This window comes from Plutella xylostella, chromosome 17 (genome assembly GCF_932276165.1).
Source record: "Plutella xylostella chromosome 17, ilPluXylo3.1, whole genome shotgun sequence".
Classification (NCBI taxonomy): domain Eukaryota; kingdom Metazoa; phylum Arthropoda; class Insecta; order Lepidoptera; family Plutellidae; genus Plutella; species Plutella xylostella.
Genome location: NC_063997.1, coordinates 4,589,651 through 4,613,181, shown reverse-complemented (window position 1 = coordinate 4,613,181; position 23,531 = coordinate 4,589,651). Strand labels below are relative to the sequence as shown.

The window sequence follows — 23,531 nt, the reverse complement described above, 5'->3', positions numbered from 1 at the left end:
TACACTGATCGTAGGATTCCTGTGGCCTGTTTTTGCTATGTGATCAAACCATGTTAACATTCCCTAACTATCTATGTAAAAAATAGGATATTTAAATTATAAATGTAATATTTCGTCATTGACTCAGTAATTTGTTATCGTTATCAGGAAGATAAATGTAGAATCGACTGCAGATGTAGCTTTGAAACCAACATCTAATTCAATCTTTTGTACCGATTGATGGCCCAATTTGCATACACACTCACAGCTAAACTAACATCATACGTAAAAAACCAATTGAAATTAAAATTACATTTGGCTTTATTTATGTTGAATGTAGAAACACCGTATGTTAAATTGAATAAATTGTATTTGTCGTGAATCTTTAATATCTTAATGAAATTTAAATATAGAATTATTGAAAATCTTTTTTAAGTTTATATCGATTGAATTTTATGATATTTTTTTGTATACCTACTGTGATGTTACCTATGCGATAATTGTTTACCGTACTCCTCTATGAAACTTTTTTTTTGTGAATAAAGCTTTATTTTTTCTAAATACGCAATACTTGTTTTTTTTTAATAAGAGAATACTTTAAACAAAAACGAGATAAGTTTAAGTAATATTTTAATTAAAACATAAACAACTAACTATACTAAATAAAGATTCTCTTATCTCTTCAGTACATCTATAAAGGTATTTCTTGGTATTTTGATGTTGGCAACACTGCGCATTTTCTTTTTGCCCTCAGACTGTTGTTTCAGCAACTTCTTTCTTCTTGTTACGTCTCCTCCATACTGCAAATTAAATGATTAATTGCTTAGATATAGAGATAAAGTTGAAAACAGATAGTTCGCCATACATGCCACAATGACCAAATTCTACTGAAGAGTAGGAACAGGAAATAATAATAATAATGGTAATTCTGGTCGGAGAAAACTACACACATACAGGTGGTATCGAAACGAAAGAAGATATCAAAGCTCACCAATTTAGCGGTGACATCTTTTCTGTACGCCTTCAAAGTTTCTCGCGACAGCACCTTGCCCCCGACCATAGCTTGTATGGCGACCTGCGGAATGTAGACCAATTCATTATTGATCCCGAACTACTCAGTATTGAATATATTATATATTTTGTTTCGAGTAAAGTTATATGGGGCCGTCCATTAATCATAATCACGTGAGGCTCAAAGGGGGGGGGGGAGGGGGTACGGAAAACCTCATGAAACATCACGAGGGGGGAGGGGGGGGGGTCTGGTTAGACATCACGTGTATTATTTTTTGTCAAAAAGCTCTAGGTATATTTCTGACCCAAAATTTTGAACGATTTGTATTGTATTGATTTGTTTTTGACCTTGATTGACTCGCCCGCCGCAATTTGCGTTATATTTTTTCTAGACAAAAATAGCCTTTACATTATACTTCCAAAAAAATACACGTGATCCAAGGGGGGGGAGGGGGGGGGGGGTGTTCCCAAACCTCACCAAATATCACCAGGGGGGAGGGGGGGTCAAAAAATGGGAAAAACGACCTCACGTGATTAATGGACGGCCACACATTTGACACCGATTTGTTAAGAACCTTTCACATGGACTAATCTTTCCACATAGGTTCATATAAAATACTTACACACAAATAAAAAAAAATATAAATCAGTAGGCGAATTCCATCAACATCAATGATCATCCTCCTAAAGGCGAGGCCCCATTAGTACGTGGCGTCGTCGCTGCCATATATTATTTATTGTGTTTATGGCCATTCCTTTGGGGCGTCGCGACGCAACGCAATAAGGGGACCGCACCCTAATATGTACCATCTGTCCTCGACCATCCTCATGCAACTTGTCTGACCGAAGTCGTCGATGCCGGGGTTACAATTATTATTATCACGTTCTTATACCTACATAATGCTAGGGTAGTTACAAGCACTGACCTGAACCATCTGTCGCGGTATCATTTCCTTGAGCTTGTCGGTGAGTCTCCGGGCCGTGGGCTCCGCGCGGCTCGCGTGCACGATCGACGTCAGTTCTTCCACTAGCACGCCGTTCAGGAGGATGTCCATCTGATGAATTGCTTGGGTTAATAATGATGTCAACAATATGCCAATAATTATTTGTTTAAAAATCGATTTTATGAGTCTTTTCGTAAATCTAATTTTTGTTGGCAAAATTTATAGTTTTGCTTTATGGGCTACTTTTTGTGTCGACAACGCGAGGTAAGATGCACAACCTACTTTTTATCCCAGAATTCCCACGCGCGCGCACTTAAAACCTATTACTTAATGAAATAAATAAAACAACTCACCCTCACTAAAGGGCTCGGATGAAACCCATAATCCTGATAATCGAAGCTCGCGAACCCCGACGTGATACTCTTGAGCGTGTCATGGAAATCTACCAGGACCTCAGACAGTGGCAGGATGTACTGAAGTAGCGTGGTTCGGTCATCCACGGCGCTAGATGGAAGGGGCGCACCGCGGCGGTCGATGCAGAGCGTGTTGACTGCACCCAGGTATTCTACGGGGGTTATTATTGTTCCTGCGGAGATGGGGGGTGGATGTTTTAGATTATAAGGTATACATGAGAGGTGGCATTTAAATATTAGTAAACTAGCAGGTAAGCCGTTAGGTAGGTAGCTAGGTAGCGTTAAGCCGTTGGTCCCGGTGTCTGTTTCGGCAGCAGTCTTATAAAGCCTAGTCAGAGGACTTCGGGCAGCTTGAAAACCTCTGACAGTCGATCAGTTTTATTTTCTTACCTATAACAAATGGCTCGTAGTATTCTTCAATATGATGTGGATGGGGCAGTTGTAGTGGATTCGTGATGATTACTTCTTCGCCCTTGTATTGCTTGATAATCTTTGCTCCTTTCACCCTGAAACCGTATGAATTATTTCGAGAGTTATATAAAACGGGAATATAGCCTACTGCATATCAAGGGGTCATAGGTTACTTGTAAGGAAACCTAAAAAAATATTTAGATAGGTTGATTTGCTTGTTGTTTCATTCGACCTGTAGGTACATATAAGAAATAATGTATCTAGATACTTTTTAGATTTTCGGGGCGGCATTGGTGCGTTATTCATTCACATTATTATATGGAACACTGTTTAATGTACCTAATAGTGTAGAGAAAAGGAGTTCTTACCGTATTTTATACGGCACTGAAGGAGCGGTGAGGATGGCTTCAGCCTTGTATTCTTGGAACAGACGCTGGCTGAAGACGTCAAGATGCAGTAGTCCTAGGAACCCCACCCGCCATCCTTGGCCTAACGCCGGACTGAGAAAATAACATAAGTACAAAAACTTAAGACATTTTTAATCATTTAATTATTTATCAACACAAATGCAGACACTAACATATATAGTTTGTTCCTCATAATTGATTTTTTTTTCTTATTGTTTCAATATCAGATACTGAAGTTTTTTCCGGCACAATTAATAATATAATGAACTCTTCTCTTGAGACAACATGAGGGCTCTCACACATAAGCGAGATGTGACATCGTATCGTATTTATTCATAGCCCGAAAAGTACCGACAAACCCCTCACCTAGAATCGGGATGTATGCTAACAGCCGAGTCATTCAACCCCAGCTTCTTGATAGCGTCACTCAGCATGGGGTGCTGTGATTGGTCGGCCGGGAACACTCCCGCATATACCATGTGCTTGACGGCGGGCGCGCCGGCGCCGGCGGTGGCGGCCGGGTGGTCCGATGAGACTAGTTGGGAGCCGACCGCGCCGCCGCCTTTGGGACCGCATCCTGGGTGGAGAATGGATAGATAAGGTAGAACAGAAAACGATTATTTATTTTCATAAAACCACAGCATAAGAAGATAATACTCAGAGCTTAGGGCAGGGTAAGGTATGTGTATATTACGTATTGTATTTTGATAAATGTTTAATCAACAGAGTAATTAACAGGGACTTAGGGTTTGCCGTATTTTTCTAAACCGGTAGTAATGAGTTGTCATAAGTACCCAGAGCAGATTCTAAATCTACATGCATTACCATTTGCTACTTTTATTTTAAAAACTTCAAAATATATTGATGAATTTGTACATAACACTTGGAGACACTGTTCCTTGGGCAATTTTAATTTTAATATATCAATTTAGGTCTACATAAAACCATAAATAATAAACTCACCTACCATAACAACCTGTCCAGCCACAGCCGTATCAACAGGCTCCTCGCTCGGACGCAGCAGCGCCAGGTGCTTCACCACATGCTGCTTGCTCTCCCCGCTCCATCGCACCGCTGACCCCACCTCCACGCGCCCCGAGTGAATGTAGGCAAGGCATAACACGCCACGATACCTGAAAGAAAGAAAGAGAATTGATTGCTGGAACAGTTGCAAAAGATACAAAAAAATACTAATACTGAACACAAATATTTAAGTAAGTATATAGAAAATAAACTTTCGGCAAAAGGTGCCATGCTCAGCATGTGCTACCGAAAACAGAAGCATGTTTTGTGGCAGAATAGCTCTGCCATGTCCCTGAGTGTTGTGTTAAATGTTCTACTTGATTTAGGTAACATATCCATAAAAAATACAGCATTACGTGTGTTTGCGTGTCTCTAGTGTGCATTGGTATACCTGTCGTGCCATGTGTCTATTATGTGCGCCATAAAGGGACTCTTCAAGTCAACGGTAGGAGCGGGTATTCTCGTAATCACAGCCTCTAACAGTTCCTTCACTCCCCAGCCTTTCTTCGCAGATATTGACAGCACAGTTTCAGGGTCTATGTTGAAGAGGGATTTCATTTGTCCTTTGCAGTTTTCGGGGTTGGCTCTGGGAAGGTCTACTTTGTTCAGGACTGGTATTATGACAAGGTTGTTTCGTTTGGCCAGTGAGTGTACTGCTACGGTCTGTGCTTGCACACCTTCGTTTGCGTCTACAAGGAGTATCACACCTTGACATGCTGATACACTGCGGACAACCTAGAATACAATTATTTGATTTTGTGATTCATTACGAAGTTATTTCAGCATTAGGTTTGTTTATTGTAGTTGTAGCATACTATGCTACTTTGCAGCAATATTTGGGAGCTTATAATTAGCTTACGTAACTCACTTCATTTGAGAAATCCACATGTCCTGGAGTATCTATGAGGTTCAGAAGGTATTTCTCATTATTGTACACATAGTTCAGTGATGCTGTCACCGCCTTCACTGTGATCCCTCTTTCTCTCTCCACCTAAAAATAAGGGATTTTATTATAAAGTTAGGTTCATAGGCCAAGAAAGTTGTGGCTGATTGTGCGAAATATGATGGAGTGTGGATTTAATAAGAAGTATGTGAGAGGGAAGTTGTGAAACATGAGTAATATAATGACAGAGCCATGAAGTAAAACATTTAAATGGGCATTCCAGGGTATTTTATTTGAGATAGATTTAGGTTTCTACCCTGTTGATCTCATAACATACATGACAGTGTGTTTTAAGGAGCACCAATGAGGAGCTAGCTCCTCATTGGTGCTTTGCAGTATTTTTATGCTTCTCCATTTAATCTATAACTGATTGTAGATAACTTGATCAATTTACCTGCAACTGGTCCAAAACCTGTGCTCGCTCTGCGCCGGGCTTGATGACGCCGGTGATCTCGAGCAGGCGGTCCGCGAGCGTGCTCTTGCCGTGATCCACGTGAGCCACGATACTGAAGTTGCGAATGAGTCTCACATCAACCTCTTTGCTCTCCGCCGCCGTACTGTTTGTTCGTCTACTGGTTACACTGAAAACATTATTGTGGACTAGTGATATTGTATATTTTTATATAAGATTATCGTTGTTGCGAATAGTAGACTTGTTTTATGCATATAATATGACTAAACAGTTAAATACTAACAGAAGATTTATAGAAAATTTACCTGCGATATAAACGAGACTTGCTGTGAGGAAATAAAAGTATCTGAACACAGTTCACACTCTTCAAAAAGCGAGACATTTTCGCCTTACTTTTTATTTTTTCTTAACACTTGGATTTAATCATCTTATAGTTAATTTAAAAATCGCAGTAAAATGCAAAAAATATTCACAGCAACCAAACAAGATTCCATACATAACCTCAAACTCTCAAACCCTAATGTCAAAATCAGCTGTGTGTGTTATTTTCCGACGATAAGTTAATTTTGCAACGTAGCCTAGCTTAGGGCGAGCTACCGAAAACTTTGGTTGGTAGGTATTTACAGTGAAACTATAAAGTCCTGAAATTAAATGAGGGCACTGCTATCTTTCATGTAGCAACCCTATATAGCGAAACATAACTCAGGACTTCCTTTTTTGGCGGGAACTGGAAGGGCGCCTTTTTTGAACAAATTTTTAAATAAATTCAAATAACTTGGTAAACTTACGAAATACCTATCTGGGGCTCATCGTAATGGAGCCGGAGAGCGGCGGAGATGACGATGGGTGTATGGCGACACCGCGGACAACAAAGAAGCGGAAAATGAAGGAGCAGCTTCCAGCGGCGGCTTCGTCACCGGACGATAAGTACAAACCCTACTTTAAACCTGAATATAAGAGGTCATACCCGGACAACAGCTCTAAGGAGGAATCCCCGATCTATGTTGAAGGAATTAATGAGAAAATTGGGAACAAAAACCCCTTATATCTCTCAAAATTTTTCAAAAATGTAAAGGGCATAGTTGAAAAGCGTAGATTGAATGCGAACAAAATTATGGTAGTCTTCAAACAGGCGGTAGCAGCAAATGACTTCCTAAGCCATAGTTGTCTTAAGGAGAACAATTTGAAGGCGTACATACCAGCGGCGTCGGTGGAGAGAACCGGCACCATTAGATTCGTCGACAAGGAGTCGAGCAATGCAGAACTGTATGAAAAACTGATGGCTGATGCTGAAATAATAGCTGTGAGACGGTTCACCAAGAAAGTAGGTCAGGAAATTGTCCCTCTCACTACGGTGAGTGTGACATTTGTAGGCACTTCCCTCCCACAATATGTTTTTCTCGACAAGTGGAGGTACAGGGTATATACTTATGTGCCACCACTGATGCAATGCTTCAAGTGCATGAAGTTTAGACACAATGCCAAAATATGTAGAAATGATGAAGTATGTTCAAGATGTTCAGGTGCACATTCTTACAAGGAGTGCACATCAGACACCTTGAAGTGTTGCAACTGTGGTGGGGACCACCTAGCTATATCTAAGTTTTGTCCCATTAAAATAGAACAACGTAAAAGGCATGAATCAAATTACCTGACTAGGATGTATTCAAAAGTAGTATCAGACAAAGATTTCCCGGCGTTGCCCAAACCGAAAACAGACAAATCAGTGACATTTGCATTGAAAACCAAGTCTACCCCAGTTAAAAAAGTTGAAAATAGTCATGAGTCCCCTATTACAACACCGGTTTCAACCGTTCCAACACCGACTACTAACTCCAACACCTTGTCCTATGACTACCTTGTAAAAGATGATATCTTTTTACAAAAAATAATAATGACCTTAGTTACGTTAGCTAATTCAAATAAAACAAACACAACCACACACATTAAAGATATATTGATTCAAAATCTTACCAAATAATGGCTGTTTTAAAAATAATGCAACATAATATTCAGAGTGTCAATAATAAAAAGGCTTTACTTAAATCATCATTAATTCAAAATAATATAGATGTGTGTCTTCTCAATGAAACCTGGCTAAAAGTTTCAAACCCCTATTTATCAATATCTGGTTATAATTATATAGGAAAAAATGCTAAAAATGAACATGGCGGTGTAGGTATTTTAATCCGTAACTCCATTAAATATAAACATCTGAAGACTAGTTTTTATCAAGATATTCAATCCATAGCAGTTTCTTTGTCCACAGCAAACGGTCCACTTTCAATCCTGTGTGTATACTGCCCACCTAAAACAAAAAACACCAATAGTCTCATTAGGATAAATAAACTAAGAAACATTGTAAAACAACTACCGAAACCTTGTATAGTATCTGGTGACTTTAATGCACATCATATTACTTTTGGATGTGAAATTACTAATCCTAGAGGTAGGGAATTATTAGACCTTTTTGATGAGTGCAACTTATGTTTATTAAATACTGGTGCACCGACCACTGTCGGTAGACCTGGATGTAATGCATCAGCTATAGACGTGACCTGTGTCAGCCCAGACCTTGCTCCATTATGTGAGTGGCGCGTGGGTGATGATGCTATGGGTAGCTATCACCTACAGACATTTACAGACATTATTGTATCTACTACAAACTATCAAGTAAATGATGATATTGAGAAATTTTTATTTAATAAAACAAACTGGGAAAGCTACCATAACTTATCAGAGGCATTGTTTACAGATTTTAATTCTAATTCAGATAGTCCGTTACAAAAATATGATGAAATGTGTAAAATACTTAATACTTTAAGGAATGTGTGTGTACCTGTGTATAGGTGTCATGCTGGTAAAACATGTAGGGCTCCGGCTCCGTGGTGGAGCGAGGACTGTGCTGAAGCTGTAAAGAAATCAAAAGATGCGTTAGCTAAGTATAGGAATGATATGACAATTGAAAATTATATTGACTACAAAAGATTAGATGCTAGGAAAAAAAATATTATTAAAGAAGCTAAAAGCTCAAGTTGGAAAAAGTTATGTACATCTTTTAATAGATATACACCAATTTCTAGAGTGTGGAACTATATACGGAGATTTAAAAGAATAAATACAAATAGAAATATATCTAAGAATGATGAATGGATTGGTGATTTCATAGACAAATTGGCACAACCTGCAAATAATGCTACTAATATAGATTTAGAGTATATCTTTAATTCAGATAGTAAGGATGATACATCAATTTTTCTGTTACAACCATTTACAGATGAGGAATTTAATATAGCATTGGCTTTAAGAAAGAACACTACTCCAGGATTAGACAGTTTTCCATATATTATGTTACAAAAGTTACACATATTAGCTAAAAATAGTATATTACAGATTCTTAACTCATTATGGTCACAACAACTGATTCCAGAGTCATGGAAAACTCAGTGTGTTATACCTATACTGAAACCAGATAAACCGGATGATGATCCTAATTCATACAGACCTATCTCTTTAGCCTCTTGTATAGGAAAGTTATGTGAGCAGATGATAAAAATAAGACTAGATTATGTTGAAAATAAGAATATATTATTATGTTGAAAATAAGAATATAATTCCTTCATGCCAGTTTGGGTTTAGGAAAGGGAAAAGTGCAGTAGAAAGTTTTACTACATACCTGATAGATATGAAGAACTGTTTGTTGTCTAAGTCAACAGCAGTGTGTGTGTTCCTTGATGTGCAGGGAGCCTATGACAATGTGAATCTCCATCAAATGGCAAAGGTTCTTCATACGTTGAATCTACCTGGAAAATTAATAAAGTGGCTGTTTAACTTTTCGTTTGGTCGTACATTATATGTTAAGTACAATAATATTTTACATGGCCCAAAAAATGCATACAAAGGCCTAATGCAAGGTGCCTCCTTGTCCCCAATACTGTACAATTTATATACTTCTCAAATCCTTCATCATTTACCCGAAGATGTTAAAATATTACAGTTTGCTGATGATATTTTAATATATTGTGTAAATAGTAATGTACAGATTGCTCAAAGAAACATTAATTTAGCTTTAGATAAGATTAATTCTTATTACTCAAACGATTTAAAGCTAAGTATTAACTCAAGTAAAAGTTCAGTTTTAGTCTTTGGTAGCAATAGGTCTGTAAATATTAAATATAATAATATCCAATTACCACAAACAGAAGAAAAAAAGTTTTTAGGTGTAATTTTTGATACAAAATTAAAATTTGAAAAACATGTAAATTATATTTGTAGAAATGCAATGAGGGGTATAAATATTATGAGATCATTAGCTGGTACATTTTGGGGGTCAGACCCTAAAGTCCTAAGTATGTTATACAAAAGCTTAGTTCGCAGCCACTTTGATTACAGTGCAATTGTATATATGAACATAAGTCCAGTTTTATTAAAAAAGTTAGATGTTATACAAAATATGGCGTTGCGCATTATTAGCGGTGCTATGTGTACAACTCCTATAAATAATATGGAAGCAGAGACTTGTATACAACCTTTATGTATAAGGCGTTTATTTGCTACGGAGAAATTCTGTTTGAAAGTCTTAGCAGTAAATAATGATATAGTCAGTAGTAGGATCTGTTTACCTGAGGTTCTGCAATCATCTTTACAAACAACTCCTTATGTTTCGGCAACAGATATCCTTAACAGTCAATATCCTTTAATTACCCGGATCATGGGTTTTGTCACTGATTTGTCTGGAAATATGCACAAGAGTCAGTCATGGCCAGTATATGAATGTAAATATGAAGCATTAACATGTAAACTAAATGTAGATACTAGTGTTATTCTTGATGAAACAGATTTTAAAGAATATTGTTCTAATAAAACTAATAGTTTATATTTGTACACTGATGGGTCAAAGTCTTTGAATTCTGTAAAGTCTGGTTATTATGACCCTCAAAATAAGACAACTAAATGTTTTAATTTGGATCAAAATTGTAGTATTTATACAGCAGAAGCATATGCAATTTATCAAACTCTCATTTATGTACAAAACTTGAAAAATATTGAACAATACAATGAAATAATAATAGTTTCTGACTCTAAAAGTGTACTATTGTCATTACATAATTTCAGTTTTAATTATAAGGTGAATTATATTGTGTATAAGATTAGAAATATTGTATATAATCTCAATATTAATGTGACTTTTAAATGGGTACCGTCTCACAGAGGTATCAAAGGCAATGAAGTGGTTGACAAAGTAGTCAATTCTAATCACAATGAAGATCACAGTGACATATGCAAGATTCCTTTTACTGACCTACATATGAATTTAAAACAAAATAAAAGACAACTATGGAATCAATACTACAAGGATATTTCGAAAATTAAAGGAAGGTGGTATGCAGAGATCCAAAAAGAACTTCCAATCAAACCATGGTATCATAACCATAAGGATGCCAATGAGAGAAAATATATAACCATTATAAATCGCCTGAGATTTGGACACTGCCAAACGCCTGCCCATTTACATCGCATGAAGATAACTGACAATAACAAATGCACTTACTGTGAAGCTGATGGGGCAGACTTGACCCATATTGTTATGAGATGTCCCAAATTTAACATGCAGAGACTAGCTCTTGTGGCTGATATACGAGAAGCTTTGAATACAGAGGAGGAGGAGAACGAGATCACGAACACTTCGGCTTCGGATGCCTTGGAAGAAACGGTTGAATCGGTTGATTCAAACTCAGTGTTGCGATCGTAAAAAATTAAACTGCCGTATCTAAGAACTGAAATTGCCGTATTTATGAAAAAAAAACATCAAATTGCCGTAAATACTAGTATTTAGTTCTACGAGCAATGAAATGCAATGATTTTTTTTAGTCATAATATTACTCTTCCACCATTTTACGAAGCCTCCATCATTCATAAAGGAGGCAAGAAATGGCGAAAGTACAATTTTACTTAAGCACGACCGTAATCCAAGTTCAATTTACTGACAGTAGTAAATGCTACACAAACCAAAGTTCGATTTGCTACCCATGTCACCATATCTATACAAAATAGCGTAAAGTATGTATTTCTATCATTCACGTTAAACATGTATCATAAAATGAAAGACGAAACGGTAATTCATCTAGTCATAAACAACCACACTCTAGAAGTCCATATTCTACCTATTTAAGAGTTGACGAAAGCGAAAAAAAACGAATATCACTATAGCTCGGTAGGTAAGTATATTTATGTTTTCACGTGCTGCATTTCATAATCAAATAACTGATTAAAAATTGTATTTTTTCATAATTATCCATTGTGATTTGTCGCAAAGCTGAATTGCCGTATTACTTGATACGGTAATGAAAAGCCTGCCGTATGCCGTAAAATTAAAAAATACATCCTGGAATGCCGTATATTACGGCAATTGCCGTATCAATCGCAACACTGTTCAAACTTGATGTCAATGCCTGATTTGCCTGCACAGATAATGACAGCTGACACCTGTCATCCTCGGAATGCTGTACCCCGCCGCGTTCAAGATATTTTAGCAAACCAAAAACTGTATAAGTGTTTATTTAATTTTATATCAACTACTGTTGAACAAATTTAATGTTGTTGTGGTTTTATCTGTAATTATTTTAATTTAGTTTATTATTTTCTTTTTTATTGTATGTTTGTATGCCTATGGACTTGTTTCCGGCGAATAAATGATTTAAAAAAAAAAAAAAAAAACATAACTCACTTTGATACTTGAAATTTTGCCTGTAAAATACTTGCCTATTTATGTATTTTAAAAACAACTTACCATCCACAAAAGCTCTTATACAGCTAGAAGGTGTTAATATGAAGGCTTATTTAGATAACGTTATTACAAATGTATAAAAAAACTGGATCTGTTGACGAAGGGCACACATAGTAAAGACATCAATTTCTCTTTTTGGACAGCCAGTTCTGTTTCTTCCGGAGTTAGAAATATTCCATATTTTGCCCTCTTTGGCACGCTGGTCAGATACAACTAAAAAATAAAATAAAAAAATCTTTTTGAGTTACACAATGCCCCCCAAATTCACACAATGTGAATTTAGTAAGTAAACAAAAAATATATCTTCAAATACTTATCAAAATGTTAAGGTTTGACTCAACTGAAACCAGATGAAACCTACAATCAGTGGTATGTAAACAATGATCGACTAGGGCTCTAAACCTAGGTTTATCGATAAATGTAGCGTTGGTACTAATAAAAAATGAATTATTACAATTTGTACAATGCTACATACCCGTCATAGACGCTGTACGAGCGTAAACATCCTCCAAATTCGTCAAAATGTGTCCAGCTTGATGTTCCGCTAAACATTGTATAAAAACTCGATAAATAACTTCCCTAGCTTGACTACGAATATTTTTCTTCATCTTCCTAATTGCAACCAAGCGTAAATTGTAGCTTTAACTAGATTATCCTTATAATTAATAAGAAAATTAAAAAAAACAGCCAACCGCCTATTGACATAAACAATTGTTATGACTTTTATGTTTCTTTTCTAATGGTGCCAGACTCCTGAAAATTTTAGTTCCTCAAACATTAATGTCATGGATTAATAGTTTCACAACATAACATAACCCACGTATAACCATATAATGGGTATAACCGGAAAAGGCGAGCCCCCGTTGGAGCATTCGTTGCGGATATAAGAATAAGAATGTTCTTAAAATTTGGAATAGGTACAGTAAGAGGCAGATAAACCTGACCCTGACCCCCCTCAGAAGCATTGTTACTATGAGAGGGGGGTCAGGTTTCTGTGCACTTGACCGTACCTACATCGAGCGTACCACAACCGTCGTAGTCGAGCGAACTTCGGTGATCCTATTATCTGATCACTCAGGTTAAGCAACACATGCCACGGTCAGCCATTGGATGGGTAGACCTTCGGACGGCACTTTAAGCCGTGGGCATGGAAGTATTAGTTGTACGTAAGTAGGTACTGTTTATTAGATCCATGGCTGTGGGTCCAGATGCTGCTTCGACAGCAGTCGATAAGCCAAGTCAGAGGACTTCGGGCAGCTTGAAAACATCTGACAGTCGGGTTGGCCACTTTCCCGACAACTCGCTCATTGTACCCGCACTAGGCCAGCGTGGTGGACTAGGCCTAAAACCCTTCCTTCATTCGAAGGAGACCACAGATTCGAGAGCCTATGTACTCCTTGCCCCAGCAGTGGGGTCGTGATGGGTTGTGATGATGATGATAAACTGTCTGCACCTTAGGTCTGCACACTTGTTCACTCGCTGCTCGCATTCGGCCATTTTGTCTCCGAGCCATGATAGTGAAAATTTTCCTCTTTCATCCCCCGGGTCGAATTATACGAGAAATTATAAGTCAAGCCACTACAATAGAATAGATAAAAAAACGACATAGTTAAGTACCTACTTAATTTATTACATATTTATTGGACGGAATTAATGCAGACGGAATACAGTATCAGCAAAATAGGACACAGAATAATTATTAAATCTAGTATTTTTCAATAAACTTTTACATTGCGGCGGGATTCTTAAATCTAGGTATTGGTACTATCACAGAGGTAAAGTTTAAAAGACTTCTTCGATACTTTGATCTGGCGAGTCCGTGGATTGCGTGTCTTCTTGTGGGCGCGACTGCAATGATTTAAGGCGTTGTTCGAATGCTGGAAAATGAAATAAAAACTACATTCAGAATCGATACAGGTAGACGGTAGTGGCTGCATGAGGTAGGCCGAGAGACAGATGCTTCTGGTAAATAAAGTTGGATCGAAAACCAACAAGCGACTATAGTGACTATTAGTGACCCCACAGATTTCTGTAAATGAATCCAAGCAAGGCAGAGCCTGTAATATGGTTATGCCACAGCTGATACATACACAGATGCACATATAAATACATAGCTGTACCTGGTGCATCGGGGTGGTTGGGCGCGTGGTGCAGCATCAGCCTCAGCACCCGCTCCTCGTCCACGAGCCCGGCGCGCCCGCCCAGCGCGCGGATCAACTGCTGTCCGCTCGTCACTCCTGGAACACACACGAGAATATGTACATTCAGCTACATAAGTAGCTATACACCTTTCTACTTTGTCAATCTAACAAACCGCCTACCCATTCAATGAAACATTGACGGTTCGTCAGTTTGACAAGGTACAGAAGTGTATAGCTCCTTATGCAGCTGACCGTCTGAGGCAAAGAAATCTGACCCTTCTAAGAATGACAAAGCTACCTGTGATGGGTTTGTTTGCCACAGACTGTACTAATGTTACTAGTTTTTATTATGTTTACTATAAGTCATTTATTTAAAGCTGCGTTCCTAGTAGGCCAACAGTGCGCACAGAAATGAAGCGTAGTTACGCGCGCCTAGTAACGAGTGATCAGTTTGGTTCAACTGCCTACTTGGAACGCTTTTTAGTCGTTTTGTGTCGGACCGCAGCCGCACGTTTAGCATGCCGCGTGCGGTCCGACACGAAACGTCTTTCTAAATTGTGAGCGCCCTTATACAGGCTGTTCAAAAGGGCCATACCTAGAAAGTAAAAAGATTAATTTCTCAAGAATTTCCAAAAGTCTTAGTTCACCCCTGAGTAACCCCTTTCGTAGTATACCACTTCTGCAACCCTCTGTGTATTAGGTGCATACTAAAGGCATCAAGTTATAGAAGCAGTTACCTGGATTTATTTCACCGGCTTCCAGAGTTTTCTTGACATCAATGTATCTTTTCAGCAGCGTGCTTTGTTCTTGCAGAGCGATCATTTGAGTTTCTGAAATCACACAGTTTTACATATTAGGCACTGAGAATTAAATGCTAAATGACTTGTTATCGTATTTGTTATCTCATTTAATATTTTACCTGTTTCTGGATCGGAGGCTTTTGATAAACATTTAGTCGCTTCTTTCAAAGCATCCAACGCTTTTGGATAGTTCTGTAAAAAATAAAATCAAGAATTTAATTTATGATTGCAATTGCATACCTATTTACATATGTATATTTGTAAGTGCGATGACTTTAGTTTCATGCTATAGTATTCTATAGCAAATCCATGAAACTAAAATCATTAGCTACCTTTGAAACTGAAGTAATATAAATTAACTCTAAACAATAACAGTTAGTTATCTTACAGATACAAACCTCATACTCATCAACTTCAGTCTTAGCGCACTCCGCATAAAACCCCGCTAGCTTCCCATAAGCCTTCGCCTTCGTATAAAACTGGAGAATATGTCTTGTCAAGTCGGGGCGCATCCGCCAATCAGCGTGCCTCCTGAGGTAGTCGGCCGCCATCAGCTGCGCGGTGCGGTCGTGTGACGCTGCGGCGAATGTGGCGACGCGGTCCACGTCGCCTGAGCGCATTAGCCATCGCATCGCTCCTGCCTGGGTTTGGAATGACATTCGTGTGTGTATAAATACACTTAAATATGTAAAAGGTAACGAAATTTATGTAAGTATAGATTGTAAATAAAAAAAAAACATAATCATTCGTATAAATTAAGATGATAATCGCTTTTATGTTACACCAGTGATAGAGGCAGGAGCATAAGATCCTAGCATAAATATAATATTTAGGTATTCCCTAGTTCGGTTCCCAGCTTTTAGTAGATTGAAAACTGAGACTTACTTCCTTGGCCCTTTGCTGCCAATTAATTTAAGAGAGGTAATAATTACAACACAATCACAACAAATCATCACTACCTTATCACCAGCCTGCGCCAGCCTCTTCGCGGCCTGGTGGTACAGCGACCTGGCTCCCAGCACATCAGCCAGGCGTCGCAGCAGCGCGTCCCGCCCTCGAGTCCCGGCCGGCGCCGCTAGCTGCTCGCTCAGCTCCTCGGTTAGCGGTGACGTGTCTGCTTCCACGATGTCTAAAGCTTCTTCGTACTGGAACGGAGAACGGGTGGTTACGATGGCTGTAAATAGATACGTAGTAGATAGAGTAGTCTTAGTTGTGGTCTCTTCCAGACCTTTGGATGGATGGGCTAAAAGATTGGGTGCAGTGTACTTATTTAATTATACACAGCAATTTTATAACATACAATCAGGGCGCTAGTGTTAGTGACACTTATTATTACTTTTGTTCCAATTTATTGAAGGATTTCCAGTGGGCAGAATCCTTAGTGGGATATGGATTGTTTTTGTTGCTATTACTTAAGTATATCCTTCCAGGCACGCACTGCGCCAGCGCCGTCGTGTCACTAGTGTCTTTATATCTTGTTTCACGGGGAAAGACATCTGACAGGACCCTTATTACATTCCAATAAGGGAAGTTTTTGTTTGTATCAGCTGTCTTTCCTCGTGAAAAAAGGTATACAAACTGTCTCCCCCCAGGCGGCTCACCTGTCCGCTAGCAGCGAGCGCGGCGGCGGCGTGCGCGTGCTGGCCCGCACTGCGCAGGCGCGCGGCCACGGTCTGCGCCAGCGCGGGCTCCACGCGGCCCACGCTCTGCACGCACTGCGCCAGTGCGGTCGTGTCGCCGCAGGATAGGGCTAGTTTGAGCGCCATGTGGGGTTTGCCTGTGAAAGAGATAGGTATATAGTGCCGTTTATCTACGTCGATAACGGTGCCGTGCCGTGCTACGGGAATGAGCTTTGAAGTGCTCTTCTGCAGCCACGCGAATTGTTGCCGTGGCTATACCTACCCGATGTATGGGCCTCGATAAACCCCTATAATACACCTTCCACCCTATTTAATCCAACCTAATCCTTGTTACTCACCGGCCCGCTGGTACATGCGTCGCGTCCTCCCGGCGGCGTCGAGCGCGCAGGCGGCGCACCGGACCAGCCACCACGAGTGCGCTTCCGACGCCGCGCGGATTGTATCCGTTGCTATACGTACCCGGTTTATGGACGTAGATACTCTGAGTAAATGTCAGGTTCATACATTTGAAGAACCAGCGTTGATATAATTGTTTAACCCACTGACGGACACTGACTGCATTTGACGTCCACCACACTTTTAGAAAAAAATCACAACGTCGAATGCAGTCCCCGCTCTTTCTCTAATTATTTCAACAACGGTCAATGCAGTCCTGTTTTACCTAGAGTTTGTATGAAGACCATCTTGTTGTGCTTTATTTGGAAGGATTTCAAAGTTATATGTGCACCCAGAGTACCTTTTTTTCACACAGCAATAAGTTTTCATACAGAAAAAAGTGTGAACTCACACGCACACAACGGTCATTGACGTCGTGTTTTCTTTACTGCGCCTAGGCAGTGTGCCGGCATGTGCACCAGCAAATCAACACTCAACTCCCATACAAAAATGTTGTGCGTTTTTATGAATTTCACCGTTAATCTAGTGTCCATCAATGTGTTAATGTGCGTATTTATGGCGAATTGCGATATAGTGTCATTTATCTACGTCGATAACGAGCCCTTGTAGCGGCAGCACCGGAAAATTATCCTTAGAAACAGCTACCGGCGTTGGTAACCAGCTTTCTCTCTGTATCTCTCGGTACATGAGTATAGCGTCGCGGCTCCTCCCGGCGGCGTCGAGCGCGCAGACGGCCAGCAGCGCGTGCACCCCCCCCGCCCCGCCGGCGCGCCGCACCAGACCCCACGAGTGCGCTTCCCACGACACAAGGATTGCACCCGTTGCTATACCTATCTACGTGTTTATCTCGAATGCGTTTTGGATGTCACACGAACTATGACGTTTAATACACGTTCCACTAATCATAACGCTTGATTATCGCAAACCGCGATATAGTAATGTTTATCTACGTCGATAACGGTGCCGTGCAGCGGGGAATGAGTTTCGAAGTGCGCTTTTGAAGCTACGCGGATAGTCGATGTATGGGCCTCATCCTACAAACCTACCAAGCTACCTAAATCCTCGTTAACTCACCGGCCCGCTGGTACATGAGTATAGCGTCGCGGCTTCGGCCGGCGGCGTCGAGCGCGCAGGCGGCCTGCAGCGCGTGCGCTGGCCCCGCCCCGCCGGCGCGCCGGACCAGCCCCCATGACTGAGCTTCGGAGGCTACGCGGATTGCGGCTGTGGGTATGCCGGCTTGGAGGTACATCTGCGGAGGGATATTGGAGTCGTTAGGGTGACTCATAAACTCGATGTGACGTCGTGTCGTGAAAACGTTTCCTTCCTGCGAGTGTGTGTTGAATGGGAGAGAACGAGAGAGACGTACTATCGAGTTTATGTGTGGGAGCCCTTACTTCGATTACTGACAAAACATTAATTATGAAAAGAGTAGGTAATAATATTATGGTCTGCCTTTGAATTCATGTAACGCTGGCTAAAGAATTTGCAGCTAGGTAAATTAAGTAACAGAGACCTAATAAAACATATTTTTTTACCTTTACTGCACTTTCAGTTTTATCCGGCTGCATTTCTAGATAGCGCGCCATTTGGTACATAGCCGCTTTATCCTTATCGCACAGCTTCTCCGCCTCTTCTATCCTGTCCATATGACACAGTAATCTGGTCTGTTCGCCGAAGTCTTTTGCCCTTGCGTAGGCGTCGAGCGCGCCGTCCATATCGCCCACACTCTCCAGGTAATGTCCCCACCAGAGTATCAGCTGAGTGTCATTTGAGGTAGCTACGTATTGGGCTAGTAGCTGGGTCTGGCCCTGAGCCGTCATCATGCGAGGCACGTGGGGGACTACCGTGCCCGCTTGCTCGAACAGTTTCAGCGCAGCTCCCGTCTCCCCATTAGCCCACAAAAGGTTGGCCAGTTTGTGTTGAGCTCTCTTTATAAGCAACACGTTTTCTCCCTCGCTAGGGCCGGTAGTTATCTCCGCCAGGCCTCCGTCTTGAGCGGATTTTAAACGAGTCACTAAGTCCGGCCGTTGGGCTTGACTGAACAGTTTTTCAGCTTCCGCCAGCATGCCCAGATTGACTGCGAGCACTCCCACTTTAGAATCGTCATCCATATTCGGGTCCTCCATGACTTTATTCATCATTAGAGCCCCCTTGATGTTGCCCATCTTGCCTAAACACACGGAGCCCATGTCGGGCCGCTTGCAGGAAACGCACTCTTTGGCCAGGCTGTTCCATATCACTGAGCTTTTCCCTCCAGCGATGTTACTGCCGACTACAACCGCCTTCTCTAGTGATCCTATCGTCATATGGTAAAGGAAGTCGAGCATTTGTCGCGCCGTGGCCGCGTCAGGGTCCTTCAGATCCTGGAACTCGTTGAGTGTAATCTGCTTGAGGGTCTGTTGCGTGAGGATGACGACGTGCGGGGCTTGCAGCGTGCACATCATGAAGTCAGAGAGGTTGTAGAGTTCGGCCTGCGGGCACCAGTGCCGGTACTCGAACAGGCGGCCTTCGTGGCAGAAGTAGAGATGTACTCTATCGCTGTCGGCTGAGCGAGTGTGCACGGCGAGCAGGCGTGCGTCATGTGCGTCCCACACGATGGCGAGCGGCACGCGCTGCGCCGCGGGGTCGGCCACGGTCTGCGTGATGACGTCATTGGCCGCGTCCCACAGGTGCAGCCGCGGGTCGGGCGCCAGCGCTGAATTCGCGATACTTAAGCAGATATACCTCCCAGTACAGTTGACTGCCGCCCGCATAACCTCGCCGAAGTCTTCGATCATTTGGTAGCAGTTTTTCGCTGGGAAAGGCATCTTTAAGCCTTTCTTAGTGATCTCGGCTAGTTTTAGGGTCCCGTCCATGGTGGAGACGAGCAGGAAGCGGCCGGTGCTGGTGAGGCCGATGGGCTCGCCCTCGCCCTCCGACGTGGGCAGCGCGCCGAGCGCGAGCCCCGACACCGAGCGGGACTCCACGTGCGTCGCGACGATACCCACCAACATGTCGCTGTGGATGACCAATACGTCAGTCTTCCAGGAGAAGGAGTGGATGAGGGAGAATTTAACGTTGTTGTCCTTACTGCTTAGCCAGACCTGGAAATATAAATTACAACTTAAGAAAATTCATCAGATATAGGTACATGTGAAGAAACCTTGTCAGTATAAATTTTTTATAATACCTGTACTTCCTTTCCATCTCCTATGGCCACATACTGATCCTTGTAAGCCATGGCTCTAACAGTTATGATTGTATTAATACTTGTTGATAAACCAGCTTTGTTTGCAACCGCTATCTCTGTAGCAGACTTCTGCACCATCGTGACCTCGGGGGAATACCCCCAGCAGATGGGCTGCTCCCTCAGAATGAAGGCACTGGTGATGCAGTTGACATGCAGGAGCGGGTTCATCAACCCTTCACTGCCCCAGCTCACCTCCTTCACTGTTCCTTTCACAGAAGTACTGCTTATCAGCTTCCAACTATTCCTATGATCCCTACGCCACAAGTAAAGATGTCCCTGAGAAGTTCCGCAGCATAGAGTATCACTTAAAGTGCAGTAGTTAATGCTTGTAAATATATCTCCTTCAGCTATTTCCTCTTTTTCATTCGGTAGCACATCATTGTCACCTGTCTCACTATCCCAGATCCTGATGATGTTGTCACCGGCTATCACCGCCACATAGAAGTTGCCAGCGAGGACTACAGACTGCCCATTGCGAGCTGCCATTCTCACATGAGTGTCGGTGGTCAGAGAGCCATCATTAGCAGTCATGAATCTCGTCAAACTGAGGGCTCCTCCAGACTCCCAGGCCACCAGGAGGTAAATGTTGCTGATGATTCCCATGAAGATAATATTTCCTGGCGCATTCAGCACTTCAGAGCAGGACCCAGTATGGTCAATGTATAGAATTGCTCCATTGTCCTGGGATGCATAACAGGAGTGGCTGTCGGGCAGACTGCCTTCCCTCATCCTTGCAGTAGTGCGAGGTCTCCAAGCCGCGAGGGCATCCAGTGCATTCTCATCACCTGCCACGGCCGCTCGAGCCAGACCCCTGATAGAGGCTTCTCCACTTGGTCTTGGGGCACAGAAGACTAAATTGGTTATGACATCATTGAGTTGATGATGAAAAGATGTCAGAGGTGCTCCAGAGGCTGACTGCCAGCCTGACATTGACCCAGCAGCATCTGAAGCTATTAATCGCCCACCACCGAGGCTGAACTGTATGGAGGTGAGGGCGGCGTTGTGTGGGGCCTCCAGCCGTGCCCACGAGTACTCCAGCCAGATGTAGAGTTCCCCGCCGTCCCAGCCGGCAACCAGCAGCCGCCTCGACGGGTGCCATGCTAGGGCTGTGACTTGGTTTGAAATCAACACTGGCCACTCACAACCTTCCAGTTCTACACCCTAAAATAATAATGTTGTTGATGAATACGTCTTATAAGTACTTAATTCTGGCAACTTAAAATTAACTGTTTCCTACAGTTAAGAATGTTAGAAATTGTAACCCTATCACAATACTATAAATATTAGTTTATTAAAGTCGTGGCATTCAACAAAACTTACCGATTCTTGGAAAATCGTAATAAATCCTCCTTTTTCTTGATTATAAGATCCAACGGCAAGTAAGGGTAATGAAGAGTGCCATGCCGCAATAGTTGATACAATATTTACATCGGAAAAGTTAAGTTTTGTATCAATGTACAAAGTCATATTGAGTTAAAATCCTATTTTAGTCTTACTCAGTGATTACTTGCTTATATTATAACGACCTTAATTATTTAAGGTTTTTTAGTTTTTAGCCAAAAAACATATTTTTTGTTTTGTTTACAATTTTTACAAATATTATGTCATACGTTGTCATAGAAACGGATACCACAGAATATAAATCATGGTAGCCATAGAGAAAATAGTCGAACATCGAACGCGGCTTAAGCTGCGTACAGACCGGCCCAACGAAGGCCAGCGAACGGATTTCGTTGACCTTCGTTGCTGCAATCTGTCCTGTATTATGTATGATAAATATCCACCGTAGGGCGTCCGTTGGGCGTTCGTTGGCCCGGCCTGTACGCGGCTTAAGCCGCGTTCGATGTTCGACTATTTTCTCTATGGCTACCATGATTTATATTCTGTGGTATCCGTTTCTATATAACACACTAGCGGACGCGGCTTACGGACGCGGCTGTCAGCCCCGACTGATAGTGTGCACGATCTTTTCGGACAGTTCGTGCCCGATTGCTCTCGGACGTCTGAAAGCTGAACGACAAAGTCCGTAAGCCGCGTCCGTCAGCCCAAGGTTACGTCCGCGACTTACGTCCGATAGTTTGAACAGTGTCGTGTACATTCCTTACCTATATACCTTTAAGTCGCGGCTGACAGCCGTGTCCGTAAGCCGCATCCGATGATCCAGCCTAAAGGTGCTGATATACCAGCGGATGCGGGTTACGGACGCGGCTGTCAGCCGTGACTGATTAATGTTCACGGTCTTTTGGGACAGTTCGCACCAGATCGCTTTCGGATGTCTAAAAGCTGAAGGTCAGCTTAAGGTTACGTCCGCGACTGACGTCCGATAGTTTGAACAGCGTAATCTATGTCTGAAAAAATTGAACAACGCTCATAATTTTTCTGATGATAGGAATAACCCTCCGTATCATCCTAAAAAAATCTCAGATTTTTCCTATGCGTCAGTAATTTTATAAAAATAAAAACATTTCAAGTTTCACAAAACGGGGATATGATGGCACTTCAGGACTTTTTCCATCGCCTCTATAGGCATTAAAAAAATATATGACAGGTTTTGATGTGACGTTTTTTGGACGTTGTAGGTCTATGGATAGACCATTGACAAAAGAATAAAGAGGACTTGGCATAAAAATCGGTACTTAAAAATATATCGTCGTCTCTTTTTAACTTATTGGTGTTATCGTACGTAAAAAAGGACAACAGTAGTTTTGTCTTTGCCTAAAATTACAACATTGCGATCGGTCGCCATTTTATTTATTTTTTATTTTATTATTTTATTTATTTGGTACACAAAACAGAATAAAATCATTACAAATTAAGAATATAAGCATTGAAGAACATAGATCTAGATTTCATTCCAAAGCATGCATACACATAATCATATTAATATAAGGAACATGCTACATAATTTATTTATCATAATATCTATCAAGTGTTCATAATTTCATTCAATAGGTACAAACAATTTTATGATGCCATGTTGATTGACCAAGATTGA

The 23,531-nt window shown here is 41.2% G+C and overlaps 2 protein-coding genes across 2 annotated transcripts; both read right to left on the bottom strand.

Annotated features, from left to right (window-relative positions):
- Positions 1 to 592: 592 nt before the first annotated feature.
- Positions 593 to 5,970, bottom strand: LOC105394332 (translation factor GUF1 homolog, mitochondrial). Its single transcript, XM_048627045.1, has 12 exons — positions 5,849 to 5,970; positions 5,526 to 5,712; positions 5,057 to 5,179; positions 4,580 to 4,923; positions 4,129 to 4,298; positions 3,532 to 3,742; positions 3,127 to 3,258; positions 2,738 to 2,853; positions 2,288 to 2,520; positions 1,917 to 2,045; positions 971 to 1,054; positions 593 to 779 (listed from the first exon to the last, which is right to left on the bottom strand). Exons 1-12 carry the CDS (start codon positions 5,923 to 5,925, stop codon positions 654 to 656), a joined length of 1,932 nt encoding a protein of 643 aa, XP_048483002.1. The 5' UTR covers positions 5,926 to 5,970; the 3' UTR covers positions 593 to 653.
- An 8,122-nt stretch (positions 5,971 to 14,092) lies between these two features.
- Positions 14,093 to 22,105, bottom strand: LOC105394333 (intraflagellar transport protein 140 homolog). The gene is made up of 11 exons (XM_048626957.1): positions 21,857 to 22,105; positions 20,477 to 21,697; positions 18,843 to 20,390; positions 18,382 to 18,556; positions 16,873 to 17,048; positions 16,231 to 16,416; positions 15,670 to 15,912; positions 15,391 to 15,463; positions 15,209 to 15,301; positions 14,451 to 14,567; positions 14,093 to 14,207 (listed from the first exon to the last, which is right to left on the bottom strand). The coding sequence occupies exons 1-11, from the start codon at positions 22,001 to 22,003 to the stop codon at positions 14,113 to 14,115; spliced, it is 4,074 nt and encodes a 1,357-aa protein (XP_048482914.1). The 5' UTR covers positions 22,004 to 22,105; the 3' UTR covers positions 14,093 to 14,112.
- Between the last annotated feature and the right edge of the window lie 1,426 nt (positions 22,106 to 23,531).

Coding starts and splice junctions, on each gene's coding strand:
- LOC105394332 (XM_048627045.1), bottom strand. CDS start 5,925: ATGTCTCGCTTTTTGAAGAGTGTGAACTGTGTTCAGATACTTTTATTT. Junction 4,924..5,056: donor ATGTGGATTTCTCAAATGAA/GTGAGTTACGTA, acceptor ATTGTATTCTAG/GTTGTCCGCAGTGTATCAGC. Junction 3,743..4,128: donor TGGACAGGTTGTTATGGTAG/GTGAGTTTATTA, acceptor TTCTCCACCCAG/GATGCGGTCCCAAAGGCGGC.
- LOC105394333 (XM_048626957.1), bottom strand. CDS start 22,003: ATGACTTTGTACATTGATACAAAACTTAACTTTTCCGATGTAAATATT. Junction 20,391..20,476: donor GAGATGGAAAGGAAGTACAG/GTATTATAAAAA, acceptor TTATATTTCCAG/GTCTGGCTAAGCAGTAAGGA. Junction 15,913..16,230: donor TGGCGCAGGCTGGTGATAAG/GTAGTGATGATT, acceptor TTCCAAACCCAG/GCAGGAGCGATGCGATGGCT.